The 18077-nt window shown below is 46.2% G+C and overlaps 1 protein-coding gene across 6 annotated transcripts in view; it reads left to right on the forward strand.

Annotated features, from left to right (window-relative positions):
• Nucleotides 1–18077, forward strand: part of SNX25 (sorting nexin 25) — a 421363-nt gene that overhangs the window by 326957 nt on the left and 76329 nt on the right. The window contains exon 15 of one of the 6 annotated variants that reach the window (XM_033943523.1): nucleotides 7245–10121. The exons of the other annotated variants lie outside the window; for them this stretch is intronic. Coding sequence (XP_033799414.1) covers nucleotides 7245–7274 — 30 coding nt within the window. The 3' untranslated portion in view covers nucleotides 7275–10121. Of the gene's footprint in view, nucleotides 1–7244; nucleotides 10122–18077 lie in introns of those variants that run through there. 6 annotated transcript variants of the gene reach the window in all.

Below are 18077 nucleotides of genomic sequence, written 5' to 3' on the forward strand. Positions count from 1 at the left end.
CATGGAAATATCCTGCACCATATTCAGAATGTAGATTAGATTTATTACTTTATAGTTGGCCTTTGACCAAGGTGGATTATCCATCCTATTGATATCTCAGATCATGCTTCATTGACGGGGGTCATTCATCCTCCTCATGGGGGCACTCATGGCAAGACATGGAGAGCTGATGTCCAGTTATTGAGAAGAGGCAACATCTGAACTCTATTGGAACAGAAGTGGGCAGAGTATTTAGTCCTCAATGATAATTACTCAGTCTACATTAGGACATGTGGGATGCAGGGAAAACTTATATATGAGGGCTGTTGATTCAGGAAGCTGCTAAAGCTAAGTGAGTTAAGTTGGCCAGGAGGATTGCATTAATATCACAGCTCCTCTCCTCCATGGAAGGCATCCCTCCAGATTACTTGTGGCTAGGATCAGAAGAACACAACTACAGCTTAAAGAGTTTGATAAGAACAGAAAAAAATAGAACATGCTATGTGGAGGTTGAACAGATTTTTTGGAGGGAGGTAATAAAGATGAAAAATTATTAGCGTGGCAGCTCAAGAAGTAACAGTCCAAACACTGGATAAGTAAAATTTTCTTGTCATCTGGGGAGATCAGGATATCTCACGAAGCTATTGCTCAGGAATTTAGAACTATTTGACAGATGTTTTATACCTCAGGGTACGTACTGTCCAGCCTTGTCATTATGCTACTGTATTGTATGGTATTGTATTGTAGTATACGGTATTGTATTGTACTGTTTTGCCAAACATACTGTCCAATGTAACATACTGTGAATGTTGGCTTGTAACCTGTTCTGAGCTCCCGGGAGGACGGGATAAAAATCGAATTAAATAAATAAATAAATATTCTAGAGCAGAAGGTACTCTCAGTAATTCAACATCTACCCCAGGAGAAGTCGCTGAGGGAGGATGGCTTAGTGTCTCCCATATTGATAGACTATTTAATGAATTACAAGGTGGTGCTCCTCTCCCAAACTCTAATGTGGTATTATTACCGAAGCCTGGAAATGATCCTTTCATATGTGCTAGTTACAGACTCTTATCCTATCCTAGGATAAGCAGACAGTGTCAGCATCTATTAGATTTAGAACTATCTAACTTCTGCAAACGAACTGGGGTCCAAAAAGATCTGTGTAACAAAAAAAAAACCAGGTTTGTTTCTTAGATGCTGACGCTGTACATCTCATCCTCCAAGACCAAATCCATGGCCATTGAGTGGCAGAAATCTGCTGCTTTATCTCAATGCTCCAAATATATTTTAGACTAGTTTTAGGCTTCTTGTTCAAATATTCAGATATTAATTTATACCATTTGGCAGTCTGATGCCCTAGCAAATCTGTCTGGAAACATAGGCCCGCAGGCTATACTGATTATTTAAATTTCGCCAATCAGGGAACCCCTTCTGAATGGCCTGCTTCAACTGCAACCACTTATATGCTTGAGACTTTGTAATACCAAATGATTATTGCAGTTGTGAAAAATCAAGCATTTTCCTATTTGATAACACATCATCTAAAGTACATATACCTGCTTGCAGCCAATGCTTCCAGGGGATCTTAGACTCGCCAATTTGAATCTTGGAGTTCAACCATAAGGATTGACATGTGGATTGTTGTACTGGTATAGATGTTAAATTGTTAATAAATTTTAATGTTTTCCATGTGGCACAAAGAATACTATTGTCCTTATAAATCCTTGGCAGCTTGACACTCAAAATATGGCACAATTGTACCCAGCTCACACAGAGATTTTGGATCAGTGTTTACCTTCAATTCATACAGGCTATTGTTTTTCTTTTTGCGGTTTAATTAGATACCGTTTCAACCTAGGACCCCTGATGAAGGTGTGTTAACCGAAACACGGACCGTGTCGGGTCCCTAGGTTTGTGTAAAGGTGGTAAACTTAACCGCGATCATTAATTGATATAATAAACATAGAGGGGCATAATCAATAGGTCATATAAAAGATCTGTGCGTCGGCAGCGTAAGACATCCAGGTAAATGTGCCGATAATGGAAAGATGTCTAAGTCGTTCGATTATCGGCACGAAAGACGTCCAACATAAACACGTCCACATTCGGTATACAGAAGCGCCTAAAATTACCTACTAAAATGTCGATCGTCCAAACAAGACGTACAACTATTTTCGCCGCTATCAACTGGACGACTTGCTAGTTGTATAGCGCTCTTTATCTATTAGTTGTCCTGGCACAGGTCCTACTGATGTCACACTGTCCCCAATAACATCCTGCATGCCCATATATAAACCGCCACGTGGAAGTGCGACCCTTGTGGGTGTAGTAGGCGTTGTGTGAGGAGTTAGGAGGGTTGTAGGAGTTAGTTGGTGGAGAGTTTAGTTATTTCGATTTCTGAGTGGGATTGAGTGATTGGAGAATGATTCTGTGTGTGTGTGTGTGTGAGAGCAAGTGAGAGAGAGTGTAAGGATGACAGACAGGCGAGACAGTGGGAGTGATTGTGGGAGTGAGAGATCGTGTAGTGAGGAGGGTGTGCTAGGAAGAGTGTGTGGCCACCAGGGTGAATGTGTGAGTGTGTGTGTGCGAGCTTGTGTGAGTGGGTGGGGTGTGATGGTGGAAAGAAGTGAACCAAACTACTACCTAGGGGAGACGGAGTCCCTGGTGGAGCTGTGCCTCCAGTATGAGACCAGGGTGTTTGACCACAATGGCAGAAGACCACCCCGCAACGTTGCGATGAGGGCCTAGTCAAGAATACATGACACCCTGCATAGGTGAGAATCACCTAGTACCTATCACTATGTAGCCAGTGTGTCCTAGTCTGTAAACCTGTCACCTATTGCCCCCACCCCATCTTTCAAGGAACGTCTTGCTTATTGTGTGTTCTATAAATACATACATATATATATCTATATCTATATCTCACAGATATAAAGGAAACATAGATAGATAAAGAAGGATAACAATATCTTGGCAGGCAGATGTTTCATCTCTGGATATGTCTCTACCTCATCAGAATATACATGACAAATGTGATGTGCTCAGTGCCCTCATAACCCTGCATATGTTTGAAAAGGGGGATGCAAAGGACTGTTACCTGACCTCATTCTCCACCATATTCTTCTTGCTGGCGGTATAGTGTGTACCGTGACCTTGAGTCCCTGAGGCACAGGTGGCGCAGGGTCAACCGGGACAATCCAGGCCTCATCTGGCGCACCAGACACCGCCTCAGAGCTGGACGTAAGTGCCAGGCCCCCCCCCCAACACAGTCAGTAGCACAGGTATGGCAGCTGCCTTGTAAGACATACCAGAAACCCTGAAATGTGTAGGTGACTATCAGATGCTAAAAAGCTATAATGGAGGAATGGGAGGTAATCTTCAGATCAATGAATATCTCTCCAGTTGACATCGGCGCTGGTAGCATACTGAGTGCTCATTCTCTGAATCCCTTATCTGCAATCAACTGAACAAGGGAAATACGCCTCAGAAGCTGCCGGCCAGATGTTGGTCTAGAGCTCACCTTCATAGCTCTAGACCAGGGGTGCCCAATAGGTCGATCGCGATCGACCAGTAGATCCTGAAGGCAACACGAGTCGATTGCGTTGCCTTTGCGTTCTACTTGCTTCCCAACTCAGAAGTGCCAAGCCGACCAACTTCCCCCACTGGAACTTCCTCTCCGACTTCGGAAATGACATCGAGGAGAGGAAATCTGGTCGGCCCGATGCATCTGTGTGGGGAAGCAGGGAAAGCTTGGGGCGGCCGGATACTGCGCAGCACCTCCTCGGCGTGCTGGTGCTGCCGGTAGCTGAGCCAGCAGCAGGGCTCCACGTCGGTCTCGTCGAGGCCCCAGAAGGCGAGCTCCTCCTCGAAGAGGGGTCCGCACAGGTCAGCTAGGCAGTGCAGTTTGCCCTTGCGGTAGTAGTTGAGCACAAAGCTAAAGAGTCCCGGGTGCCAGTCAAAGAAGAGTTCGTCGGGGCAGGGCGGGTGCCTGGCAGGGCGCTGCGGTAGGCATCGTGCCGGGTGCCCCCAACGTCTAGTAACACCCTGTCCGCACCGTCGCCCCGGGCCAGCTCCTCCTTTGCCCGCTGGACTTAGGAGAGTCCTTGGACGTCGTGTACCTGGACTTCAGCAAGGCTTTTGACAGCGTCCCACACTGCAGGCTGCTGAACAAGATGGAATCAATGGGGTTAGGAGAGACACTAACTGCATGAGTTAATGGTTGGCTAAGTGGCAGACTTGAGAGGGTAGTGGTTAACGGTACTCTCTCTAAAACATCGGAGGTGACCAGCGGACTGCCGCAGGGCTCAGTCCTGGGCCCGCTCCTCTTCAACATATTCATTGGGGATCTGACTCAAGGGCTTCAAGGTAATGTAACCTTATTTGCTGATGACGCCAAACTATGCAATATAGTAAACAACAGCAATCTTCAAGATACGATGGCGCAGGACCTGCGTACATTAGAAAGATGGTCCTCAACCTGGCAACTGGGCTTCAACGCCAAAAAATGTAAGGTCATGCACCTCGGAAGCGGAAATCCATGCAAAGCTTACACCTTGAATGGAGAAACTTTAACCAGGACAACAGCAGAACGAGACTTAGGAGTGATCATCAGTGCAGACATGAAATCTGCCACTCAAGTGGAGAAGGCTTCATCTAAGGCACGGCAGATGATAGGTTGTATCAAGAGAAGCTTCATCAACAGGAAGCCTGAAGTCATAATGCCATTGTACAGAGCCATGGTCAGACCTCATCTGTGTGCAATTCTGGAGACCACATTACCGTAAAGATGTGCTCAGAATGGAATCAGTTCAGCGGATGGCCACCAGGATGGTCTCAGGGCTCGGGGGTTTCTCGTACGATGAAAGACTGAACAGATTATGGCTCTACACTCTCAAAGAACGTAGGGAGAGGGGAGACATGATTGAGACATTTAAGTACATCACGGGACGAGGTGGAAGATGACATATTTCTTCTCAAAGGACCCTCGACCACAAGAGGGCATCCGCTCAAACTCAGGGGGGGGGAAGTTTCGTGGAGACGCCAGGAAGTACTTATTCACAGAAAGAGTGATTGAGCAATGGAACAAGCTTCCAGTGCAGGTGATCAAGGCCAGCAGCATCCCGGACTTTAAGAATAAATGGGATACCTATGTGGGATCCCTACGGGGGTCAAGTCCAAGAATAGGGTCACTAGGGTATAGACTTGAAGGAGCGGGTCAGTAAAGTGGCTGTATAATTAAAGGGGTCAGTTGACTCAAAGGGGTGGGTCAAGGGAGTGGGCAGACTTGATGGGCTATAGCCCTTATCTGCCGTCATCTTTCTATGTTTCTATGACTTGTAGCCCTGGCTCGAGGACACACACACGGAGTTGAGCATCGGGGCAACAGGTGCGGCCTCCGATCGATGCACCTCTTGCTCCCTCCCTCCGGCTGTCAGTGACGCTCAAATCCCCGGTGGATGGCAGCGAAGACGCAGCCTCTGCTCTTCTCGTTTTGCAACTTCAGTGCCATTTGTCTGGCTGCAGCGAGACCCTGCTGAAAGCCACAGTCAAACTCCCCCCCCTAAAAAGCAGCGAAGAGACTCTTCCTCCCAGTCCAGCAGCTTTACTGTGTTTTTGCCATTTCCACTCTCTTGGAGCCAGCTTCTTTTCCCTGACATCCGATCCCCGCTCCCTATAGCCCAGCATCACCCCCTCTATAATCCAACAAACGCTTTGTCTTTGCTACCTCCAGCTGGCCTTGGACCTTTCTGCCTACAAAGTAGCATGAAGCACGATGGTCCCAAGCTGGAAATGTAGTCGATATGACATGCGCCCCACCCCATCCACCACCCCAGCCAAGCAGAGAAGGCAATGGGCAAGACACGGTTTTGAAGCCCCGGCCTTCCTTGTGTCCTGTGTGGCTGCACTGCTAGCCCTGACAGAAAGTTATGACAGGCCCCTAGGGCTGGCCTGGAGGAATTCTGCCTCTAAGGCAAAAATAGCAAGTTCATAGGGCCACAGATAAGGGAAGGAGGGAGGTAAGTAGGGAGAGCTACTGGACTCACAATAGGAGGTGAAATGGACAGAGAGAGGGAGATACAGAGCAAGGAAGGGTGAGAGAAATGCTAAGCCCTGCATCCAACCTTAAAAAAAGAATGGAAAGGGGGCAGGGAGACAGAGAGAAAGACAGAAAGAAAGGGGAGGGGGGCAGGGAGACAGGAAGAAAAAGTTGAGGGAGGGAATGAGGTCTGGAGGAGAGGAAGCATACAGGAGGCTGAAAGAAGGGAAGAAATATTGGATGCACAATCAGAGACTAATGAAATCACCAGACAACAAAGGTAGGAAAAATGATTTTATTTTCAATTTAGTGATCAAAATGTGTCCGTTTTGAGAATTGATATCTGCTGTCTCTATTATGCACTATAGCCCCCTTTTACTAAACCGCAATAGCGGTTTTTAGCACAGGGAGCCTATGAGCATTAAGAGCAGCGCAGGGCATTCAGCGCAGCTCCCTGCGCTAAAAAAACGCTATTGCAGTTTAGTAAAAAGGGAGGGGGTATATTTGTCTATTTTTGTATAGTTGTTCCTGAGGTGACATTGCATAAAGTCATCTGCCTTGACCTCTTTGGAAAATCCCCGGAATATAAATGATAATTAACATTTTCTCTGGATACCGTGTGCTTTGTGTTTTTTTTTTATTTTATTGTTGGTAGATCATTTTGACTTGGTCATTTTAAAAGTAGCTCGCAAGCCCAAAAAGTGTGGGCACCCCTGCTCTAGACCAATGTCAGGCCTGCTGTTTCTGAGGCATATTTCCCTTGTTCAGGTATGCCTCCTTGAAAATACAGTTGATTGCAGATAAGGGGTTCAGAGAGACACTATCCGATTCAAAGCATAATCTGTGATTCATAGTTGCACCTGTCATGTTCTATCCTATGTCATGTCATGTCTGGTACCTCTCAAAGCTCACCTCCTTGTGAATGTGCTCTTCCTTGGCAGCTGTTCTAGTATGCAACCTATTGCCACCCAAAATGTGGGTGATGAGACACTGGTCAGTCCACTGTGTCAACAAATACATCAAGCTCATTCAGTGTCACCTGCATATGTTTAGATATATACCGGTGTAACTGTACACAGAAAGTAGTTTACATATTTGTTCACACACTGGCCTGACCTGTGTCCCTACACCCACTTAATCTCAATGGGTTGGGTGTGGGGTTGTATGTAGTATGCAACCAATGCACGCTATGGTAACCCTAACTTCATATTCTTACTGCACACAGGTTGCGCACAGCATGCTGCTGAGGGCCTAGCCCAGGAGGTGGTCCATGAAATGTGCCTATAGGCAGCCAGGGAGGCAGTGGCAAAGGCTGAACAGGAGGAGGAAGGGTACTCTGCATCGGAGGAAAGTCTGTGGCGGTGTCTGATGTGGAGGACGAGACCCAGGTGGTAGAGGTGGAGGATGCGGCACAGGTTGTGGCAGAGGTGGACCAGCAGCTTGTGGTTATGGAGCAGGGAGCATGGGAGGTCCCTGATCTATATGCGGACATGTCCCCTCTTGAAGGGAATGAGGAGGTGGTTAAGGAGGCAGCAGCCCCGGCCCCACGCCATGATGTGCAGCCAGTGGCCCAGTAGTTCCCCCCCCCCCCTCCCGAGGCATATGGAGAGCTGCTCAACATTGTGGGCCAAATGCGCAGTGAACTGCAGGAGGGGAGGCGTGAAACAATGCAGACCCTGCAGGAGATTGTCAGCCTTCTGCGGCAGCTGGTTGCCATATTTAAGGAGCCAGTATAGGGGGTGAAGGGGCTAAACTGAAGGCCAAGCTGCCAATGGGCCATTGAGGCCCCAATCATGTTACCAACAGTGTCCCTGACAGCTCACAAGTAGCTGCCAGAAACCCAATGATTGAAAGGACATCACACGGCCTCTCCTTCACATATTCAGGAGACTTTACCTACTGTATCTCATTGGGACATACTGGGATGTTAACCTACTTGATGTTACTGGCTGTCGTGTACAATGCTGTCATCATATTCTCTGCTAATGATTGCAAGTGTTGAGATGTGATGTACAGATGCAAACTGTACAGTGATGGTTAAGGTGTGCAATAGTTGCACTAAAGGTGTGTTCCAATCCCATGCCTAGGGTAGGAAGACATGCATATGGTGGGACAGTGTTAAACGCAATAAAGGGTACCTTCCCCATATCAGTGGAAAAGAGGTATCCAGTGAAATGAAAAGAATGTGGTGAGGAGGCCATAAAGATTGACACTGTGAGAAAGTGGGAATGCTAGGCTGCATTTATGAGGTCACAAATAGCTTCTATAACCTATGGGCCAATGGATGATGATATAACCAGGCCAGGGGTACAGGGAGCACCATTGAGATTAGAAGCCACAACCTCTGGAGACAGAGGCAGCTGCAGCAGGACAGCCCTCACAGAAATTTGCTGACCCTTAGAAATGAAAAAGTATGTGAGGCTCAGAACTGCTCGCTTACTTTGCACAGGTTGGAGCAATGTTAGGCGTGTGCCATGTTGTTACCATAAGTATGATATAGTATTTTCTCATAATGAGTACATATTTGTATGGCTATTGTTCTATGACAGTCTTTTGTGACCAGGTGTTCTACCATTCATGTCTATCTCAGCAAAGGTGTATGCATTTATATATGATTCTTGATGTCATGTCACTGACCTGCACCTAACAAAAGGGCAGACAGGCAGGCAGCCAACTGAAAGTGGGAACGTGGCCATCTTGTAAGTAAGATCTGGTTGAGAACAGGACCATGTTGCATGCAGGACCTGAGACAGAAGTTGTGTTAGTCACAGTCAAGAAAAAGGGGAGCGATGTAGACATGTGGGCTTGTGAGTGCCATGATTTGCAATAGATGTAACATCTGACTGAATAGCTCCTCCTCTTTCTAGAGCCCTCTGCTAACCCTAGACTGAAGGGACATATTATGATTGAGGACTCATGTAAAGGAGAGCTGGTGACTGCTGTGCAATGCTGCCTATCATATGCAATCAGTTAGATCCCATAAGAGCTACACATGTGCAAGGTGAGGCACTAGGAAGCAGACCAGTGTCAACTGAAAGGGTATCCCCCCCCCATGAAACAAAAAAGCTGTATCAGCCGAGCCAACAAGGCCACACATACACATGTGATCAGGATCAAGGGTGTGTAAGGAAAGAATCCCAGGGGAGGGGGAGGGGGGTAAGGTGAGGCAATCATTGGAGGAAGGAGGTGGCATTGTGGGATAAGGAGCCTCCCCCATAGGCAGGGATGGAGGAAGGGGAGAGTGAAGAGATGTGTTCCCCAGGAATGATGTGCAGGTGTTCCTCTGTAGCAAGTGTCTGTAGTATCTGCAATGCAATAGCCAGATCCTGAAAAAGAGGAACAAGGTTTTCAGTTGCTGGGACTTCTTACACCTGCATGTGCAATATTACAGGGTGTGTGTGTGTGAGAGGGATCTACACAGTACAAGAGCCCCATAACAACGGTGGATCACAGCAATTGGCCATGTACCCCTGTATGCTATTATCACAGAAGTTAATAGAAGTGATAGGTACAAGGCAAAAAACGCAATGGTAGCATCATTCCATGCTGCCTATCCAGGAAACACAGTGGTTTACCCTCATGACTGTGAACTGTGGACACAGTACTTTTGTTCCAGGAACCTCTCACAGTCTTTGCCCTTACCCTGTTATGGCCCCTATACAGAATGCTTCCCCCCATTCTTCTAAACGCTGTTTCAAAAAGGATTTTCAGAGGGTAACCAGCAACCTGAGCCCCAGACATTTCTATAACCATTTAAAAAAAATCTTTATTCATTTTTAATCATTCAAGTGTACAAAAATCATAATAACAACAATTAACAAATCACTTGAAAATCTTATCATCATACTCTATACACAAATAATAATCCCTCCCCCCTTTCAACCCTGTTACTAATTCTATACATAACCCCTCCAATACCAGCCCATCCCCCACGCTACATTAAATGGTGTATCTTCCATAGAAAAATTGCATCTAATCATGGCAAAACGATATTAATGGCTCCCATATTTTAATAAAGTTTTATAATTTCCATTTTGCACCGCTAATGATCTTTCCATTTTATACAGGTGACATAACGAGCTCCACCAAAAATTAAAACTAAGTCTGCTATGGTCTTTCCAATTATTAGTAATATGTTGAATGGCAACTCCCGTCATGATCAATAAAAGTTTATTGATACACAACGATATCTGACTCTTTTTTCTCATAGACATGCCAAATATCACAGTATCATAAGATAACGCTACATGATTTTCCATTAAACAATTTATTTAATCCCAGATTGATTTCCAAAAGGCCAAGATATAGGGACAGTAAAACAAAAGATGATCCAAAGTCCCTACCTCAAGATTACAATGCTAGCATCCATTAGACAAAGAACTATTCAACTTTTGTCTATAACCATTTTAAACATCACAGATGAAGCAGGAATAGTTGCTTACCTGAATACAGCAACAGACTTGAAAAGGCAGACCATGTAATCTGTAAGAGCCAGCTAACGAGTTAGGAATGCATCAGTAGATAGGAAGGTGTCTCAGAACAGATAGAAGATGGAAGTTAGTGCTGATGTAGATGTATCCCACCCCCCTGGATTTAAACATACCAATAAACCAACCCAAAATGTGGCTTAGACGGGAGAAAGTGGCCTAGACGTCTTTCTGATTTGTCCATAATCAACCAGATGGACGTATTACGTAAAGTCGTCCAGCGGACGACTTGTTGGACGTGCTTAATTGTCAATAAAAATGTCTAACCTTATATTATCAAATATGTGGATACTTTGACACCATGCCTCCCAAACCAGTGAAACCTCTGTCCCGAAAGCCAAACTTCTCCCAGGCTGAGACAGAAATGCTGGTGCAGGAGGTGCACACACACCACCAGCAGTTCTTCTCACCCCAAGGAGAAAGACTTAGGGCATACTCCAAGAGCAAAGTCTGGACGGGAATAGCTCAGCGCCTAAATGCAGTCCACCACCATAACCGAGATATGGAGGACTGCAAGAGAAAATGGAGAGCCATTAAAAGGGAGGTCCGAGCTAAGGTGGGCAACCGGCCTCCAGATGCTGATATGGCAGACCTCAGCCCCATGGAGCAGCTGGTGCTCACCTTTGTGTCAGCAACCTCCACCTATGGTGTAGGCACACAGGACACATCAGCTGCCGCACCTGCACAGCCTTCTGGTATGTACTTGTCTTAATCCCCAGTCTCACAGCTATGTCCCATATTCTGAGAGACCTCTCTTTCATCCTCCTTCTACTCCTCTAATGGGGCAGTGAGTACACCTGCTCTTCAAACCTTTACATAACACCTGTTTGGTACTGCTCCATGTGCTGGTGCCAGAGCATGGAATTAGATTCGTACACCCTTATACTGACAGTTTGGAACATTTGCTATAATCAGCAGGTGTGCTCACGCAAGGTGTCTGCACATACACTGCTTTCATCCTCTTCATAATGTCACCAACACACCACCCTATGGTAGCTGGGTATGTAGTCACACACCTTTGAGATGCGTGTTACTGCCAACTCATCTCACCTAGACACAGGTAGCGCACCTGTGGTATGCTGTGACATCCATATGTGCTTTTCCCCTATGCAGATGCCAGCTCTGATGAGGATCAGCCCGGATGTAGTGCCATCGACACACTAACTCTGCAGGGACAGTAGGATGAGGCAGATGTGCAGCAGCTGCAACACTCAGCCAGCAGGAGCCTGATGAGTCCCAAACACAGGAGCCTGCCAATGGGGATGAGGACCTGCTAATTCTTCCACTGCCTGAGCAGTTTGATGATGTGGCTGCGGATACTGAGGAGGGCAATGAGGGAGCACAGCCTGGCTGCTGGAGGGCACCCAGTTGCCAGCGTCGCCACCTACTTAGACTGGCCCAGAAGCTACTGGGGCACAATCTGAGCCTGGAGGAATATCAGCAGCAGAAGCTCCAGCTGCTGAGACAGGGTGTGGAGGCAAAACAGCAGTCACTGGAGGCCCAACGGGAGACCAATGAATTTCTGAGGCAGCTTTTGCATGTCAACACTGGCATCGTTGTAAAGCTGGAAGGCTTCCACAGTGAGCTAGAAACCGTACTCCCTCCACAAGCCAGCACACTAATCAGGTGCCTGCACCACCCTCCAGCACTGGCTCAGTGGCAACAGGACACAAAGCCACAGAGAAAATAAACCACCCCCATATGTTGGGGCCTGTTCCACGCCTGCCTTCCTCCACTCAAGTAACATGGCCAGCTTTTGTACAGCAGAATACTAACTCCAGCAGTGATAGTGTCAGCTCAGACACTGATGTGGCCCCAGTTGGTCCAGAAGCTTCATATCTACCTAGAGGGGGAGCTGGGAGGGCTGTCAGGGGCCGTGGGAGACCATGTGGGCGAGGGAAGGGGAGGTAGGTAAGAGGCTTGTGTTGTTCGTGTATTTGGGTAGGGGTGGGTTTGGTGAGGATGTGTGTATGTAGGGGTGGTGTTTTGCACAAAATGTGGGGAAATAAGGGTATTTCTTTAAAAGAACCTATTGTCCATGCTGTTTACCAGCTTCAGCTTATCTACACTGAGGATGACTATTGTCCGTGCTGTTTACCAGCTTCAGCTTATCTATACTAAGGATGACTATTGTCCGTGCTGTTTACCAGCTTCAGCTTATCTATACTAAGGATGACTATTGTCCGTGCTGTTTACCAGCTTCAGCTTATCTAGCCTGGGCTGTTTTTGCAGTCCAGTTAAGTGGCACTGGACTGATGGAAGGGTTAATGGGGTTGTAAATCCTCAGTTATATGGCACTGAAGCTGACATTAGCCTGGGCTGTTTTTGCAGTACAGTTAAGTGGCACTGAACTGCTATACTGTCAGGTGGCTAGGGTACAGCGTCCATTTCACAAGAAGTGGGTCTGATTAAACGGTGCCTGGTGTTGACCCCTTCCTGGAAGGTGGGGGAGGCTCCTCATCATCGGCATCAGGTGGCTGCTGAAGTTGTTGCTATGGGGGATCTGGCAGTGGCTGGCGTTTGCGTACTGCAAGGTTATGCAACATGCAGCATGTCACGAAGATCTGAGCCACCTTCTCAGGCTTGTACAGTAGCTGGTCCTCCGATCGATCCAGGCATTGAAATCGGTTTTTTAACTGGCCAAATGTTTGCTCGATGATGCTCCTGATGGCTCTGTGACGGCGATTGTATTCCTCCTCAGCTGCAGTGTGAGGGTAGACAATTGGGGTCATGAGCCAGACTCACTGAGGATACCCCCTGTCACCTATGAGACATAGAGAAACAGAGAGAGAGAACAATGATGAGTGGCAGTGATTTGCAGGTGCAGGAAGAGAATGTTGGGATGGGGGGGGGACAGGGTAGCTGTATCCCTGAGGTGCTTTCCAAGAAGCCAACCGCCATTGAATTCCCCCTGGGTTGCTCTCCTGTGGAGGCCAGAATGCTGGAGGATGTAGGCGTCGTGTGTGGAGCCAGGGTATCTGGCTCCACACACATCCAGGATCTCTCCCTGTGTATTGCACACCACCTGCATGTTCATTGAGTGGAACGCCTTTCTATTCCTGTAACTGACCTCATCTGCCCGAGGGGGTTTGAGGGCAATATGGGTGCAGTCTACCACCCCGATGACGGAGGGGAATTGTGCCACATTGTAGAACCGCCTCATACTGCCCTGTAGGACCTGGGGAGTGGTGGGAAGGGAGATGTAGTAATGGGTGTGGGTTCGGAAGGCATGAAGAAATTGGGTGAGGCAGTTTGAAATAGCAGGCTGAGTGAGCCCAGTGTTGGCTGCCAGAACAGACTGGAAGCTCCCAGTTGTCAGGAAAGTGAGGGCTGCTGTTATTTTTAAATGCACTGGGATTGCGTAATTACGCCAAGTGTGGACCTGTAGCAGGGGGTGCAATTGGAGGCAGAGATTCTGTATGGTGGCCTTGTCAGCTCAAGACCTGCGGTGGGCTCGGTGATGGCGCCTCTCATTCTCCCGCTCCTCTTCCTGCAGAAGGATTTCCGCTGCAACCAACACATTCCATTGCCCACAGAGGTGCAGGCCACTACCACCTGCCAAAGAAAGCAGAGCTCATTAGAGTCTAAACAGGCCCCAGCAGGCAGTCACCCGACAGCCCCCTCCCCCCAGGAATTAAGCCAGGTGGTGAAACAGAGAACTCACTCCTGTGCAGCTCCTGCCACACGATGGAGACCACAGTGAATGAATAAAATGAAATAGATGGAAGAGAAAGAACTGGTGATGCTGATAGGAGGTAAGTGGGATGAGAGAGGGGTTTTTGCAGAAGTCAGTGAAATGTGGGGAGACAAACGGCAGTGAGAAAATAAGTAGGGAGGTTCAGATAGAGATGGTCAGAGTGAGGGGGTACACACACGAAATTACATACCCTTCCATTACCTGTACAGAGGACGGCACACACTCAGGAACAGCTTAGACGTTGTGGAAGTAGGTCTAACTGGAAACGCTACTTAGAACGCACAGAGCAAACTGATTTAGCTTTGGTTATCATATTTGTACGTTTGGGGCCTAAACCTGCCTTCGGAACGCCCCCATGTTGTACGACTTACGTTAGACGTTTTGCGGCGTAGGACGTGCAGCTGGCCGACTTTTGATTATGGTCGCTTTACGTTTTGCCGGGTAAAACGTCCAAACTCTGACTTATGCGGTTTTTTAGACGTCTTTGATTTTTGATTATGAACCCCATAGCCTGCATCTTGTATGTTTGTCTGCAGTTCTTTGTTTTTCCTTGTGTTGCTTTTACTTTACTGCAGATTGTGTTGGATTTTTCTTTTGTTTGATAATCGTAATGGGGACATGAGTTGATATTCTAATATCAGCCAGTCCATAAGACACTCCAAGACTTCAGGAAGGATCCAATACATATCCTACCGCATAATGAAAGCTTGATGATATATATAGAAATTTTGAATATTCCCCCCCCCCCCTCTCGATTGTGGTTTTTGCAGATACTACTACTATTCTAGCAAATTTACCCAGCCAAATAAACTTTGTAAGGATCCCATTCAATTTTTTATAAAAGGAGCCTTGGAAATAAATCGGCAACATACTCATTTGGTAGCAAACTACAGGCAAAATCATCATTTTAACAGTTTGGACTCTCACCCACCATGAAAGATGTAATGGGTTCCAATGCTCACACATTTCTTTGCAATATACTGTCATTGTGTCTTCCAAAGTTCTTTGAATCATAATACCCAAATACATTATTCCCTCTTCCAAAGGAATGGGAATGAATCAAATAATCCTCTTACACAGTGCACGGTTAACGGAAGAATCGCTGATTTGCTCCAATTTATTTTGTAACCAGAAAATTTGCCAAATTGATCAATCAATTCCAGTAAATGCGGAATGATAGATTCAGGATTCTTCAAATGAAACAACATATCATCTGCATAAGCTGAAACCTTATAATCTCGACCTACATATGGGATTCCCTGTATCTCCTTTGCCTATTGAATGGCCAACAATAAGGGTTCCAGAACAATATCAAAAAGCAAAGGAGATAAGGGACATCCTTGCCTAACTCCCCTCTCCAGAGAAAAATTATCTGAAAAAGTATTATTAATATATAATCTGGCTGAGATCCCCCAGGAAAGAGACTTGGGAGTACTTGTAGACAAGTCAATGAAGCCGTCCACACAACGCGCAGCGGCGGTGAAAAGGGCAAACAGAATACTAGGAATGATTAAGAAGGGGATCACAAACAGATCGGAGAAGGTTATCATGCCGCTGTACCGGGCCATGGTGTGCCCCCACCTGGAATACTGCATCCATCACTTGTTGCCATACATGAAAAAGGACATAGTGAGGATCCAAGATGGCCACATGCTACGTTGGCTACCTTAAAAATTAAACTTTGCTATTCTATTACCTGAAATATTGGCGATGCCGAAGAGGAGAGGACGAAGTGCTGCTGGGGCTTCGCAGCACTCTGGGATGGCCGTTTTTGACAATATTGAGGAGCTGATGAGAAGAATACAGGGCATACTGTTGCTGTCAGTGATTTTCCCACAAGAGACACTTCGTGAAGGCAAGACAGAAGCGATCTCTATGGGATTGGAAACATCGCTGAGTCCTGACATTAGAGCACCTCCCCCACGCCCTCAATCCACCAGCTCCCCTCGGGCGGAGGTACTTCCGGAGGTCTGAGTTCACCTCCTCTCGGAGGCCAAGGCGATCGAGAAGGGGAGTGTGGCAATGGACTCTTTGCCAGTGCATAGGAGTCTGAATATGGAGACTGAGGAGGTAACAGCAACAGGGATGGGGGTTGAACAAGCCCAGCAGGTTGTTCAACGAGCTACGCTGCCAGAGGGTGAGCAAACCGAATGAAATTCACATTTGTTCCAAATTGAAGAACCCAGGAGGTAATACTTGATTCCTTTGGCAAGATCTATACACCCCCAGCTAAAGCAGCTGGAAGGGAAACTTAAGGGCCAAGCAACTGAGATTTTTAAAAAAAAAATTGAAGATTGAAGTAGAGGACTCTAAAACTTCTTTACAGACTGTCCATCAAGAGTTAAAGACCTCCAAGCAAATTAGTGAAGGAAAGTGGAGGCATTGGAAAAAACTTTTCCTGAAATAATAATCTCAGACTGATTAATTTTCCTAGGGCTTCTAAGGTAGCGCTTAGGGAAATGTTGAAACGTTATATCTTGGAACTATTGGAGGTTCCTGAGGAATCAGTACCTCCATTTACACAGGTTTACTATCTTCCAAATAAGGCACAAGACCGACAACAACAGGAACTGGAACATAATCCAATTAATATATCAAATCTGTTGGAACTATCTGAAAAAGAATTGGTGACCCCTGCAACCTTACTTCTAACAGTAGCTCTCGCACCAGATTAAAAACTGGTTACTCTGACTTTTCTTTAAGAATAAGCAAAAATAATTTTTAGGTTTTAAAATACAGATGTTCCCAGATTTGGCTAAAGACATGCAGAGAAGGAGACGCAAATTCTTGCTGATGAAACCTGGTGTTGCAGCTCTGGGGGTGACTTTTTACCTATGTCACCCATGCAAATGTGTAATACATTATCGACAACACAAATTTGTCTTCTTTGAACCTATCCAACTGTCAACGTTCCTGTCACGCTTGGAGAAAGATGAGATCTGAGTGCTATGTTAAATGGATAGGATGCCCTAGTCTCAACCAACTAGCTTGTTACTTTTGTTACTGTATGTAATTTTCTTTAATACTCGCTTATTACCCATATTGGATCCTTTTTGAGGACTTGAGTTGAAATTTAAGCTTATACCTGATTTCTTCTAATATGTAATTTTTATTTCTTATTTTTTCTTTTTGCTTCAATTTCCTTTCTGTACAATTCAATGCTTGATTCATAATGAAAATTAATAATTTTAAAGAAAAAAGACAGTACTACTCGAAAGGGTCCAGAGAAGAGCGACGAAAATGGTTAAGGGACTGGAGGAGTTGCTGTACAGTGAGAGGCTAGAGAAACTGGGCCTCTTCTTTCTTGAAAAGAGGAGACTGAGAGAGGACATAATCGAAACATTCAAGATAATGAAGGGAATAGACTTAGTAGAGAAAGAGAGATTGTTCACCCTCTCCAATGTGGAGAGAACGAGAGGGCACTCTCTAAAGTTAAAAGGGGATAGATTCCGTACAAATGTAAGGAAGTTCTTTACCCAGAGAGTGGTAGAAATCTGGAACGCTCTTCCAGAAGCTGTTATAGGGGAAAGCACCCTCCAAGAATTCAAGACAAGGTTAGACAAGTTTCTGCTGAACCAGAACGTACACAGGTAAGGCTAGACTAAAAAAGGGCACTGGTCTTTAACCTAAGCGCTGCCGCGTGAGTGGCCTGCGGGGCATGATGGACCACTGATCTGACCCAGCAGCGGCAATTCTTATGGGGAATCTTATGGATACCAACTGGAAACAGCGATATTGTGAACAACTGAGCAGGCTCAGAAAGCTCCTTCACAGTGTGGGTACGAAAGCAAAAGTGCTTTCCGGCCTTGCTCAGTTGTTCATAACACCGCTGTTTCCAGTTGTTATCCATAAGGTTCCCCAGTATATGATACTC

Source organism: Geotrypetes seraphini, chromosome 1, assembly GCF_902459505.1.
Source record: "Geotrypetes seraphini chromosome 1, aGeoSer1.1, whole genome shotgun sequence".
Lineage (NCBI taxonomy): Eukaryota > Metazoa > Chordata > Amphibia > Gymnophiona > Dermophiidae > Geotrypetes > Geotrypetes seraphini.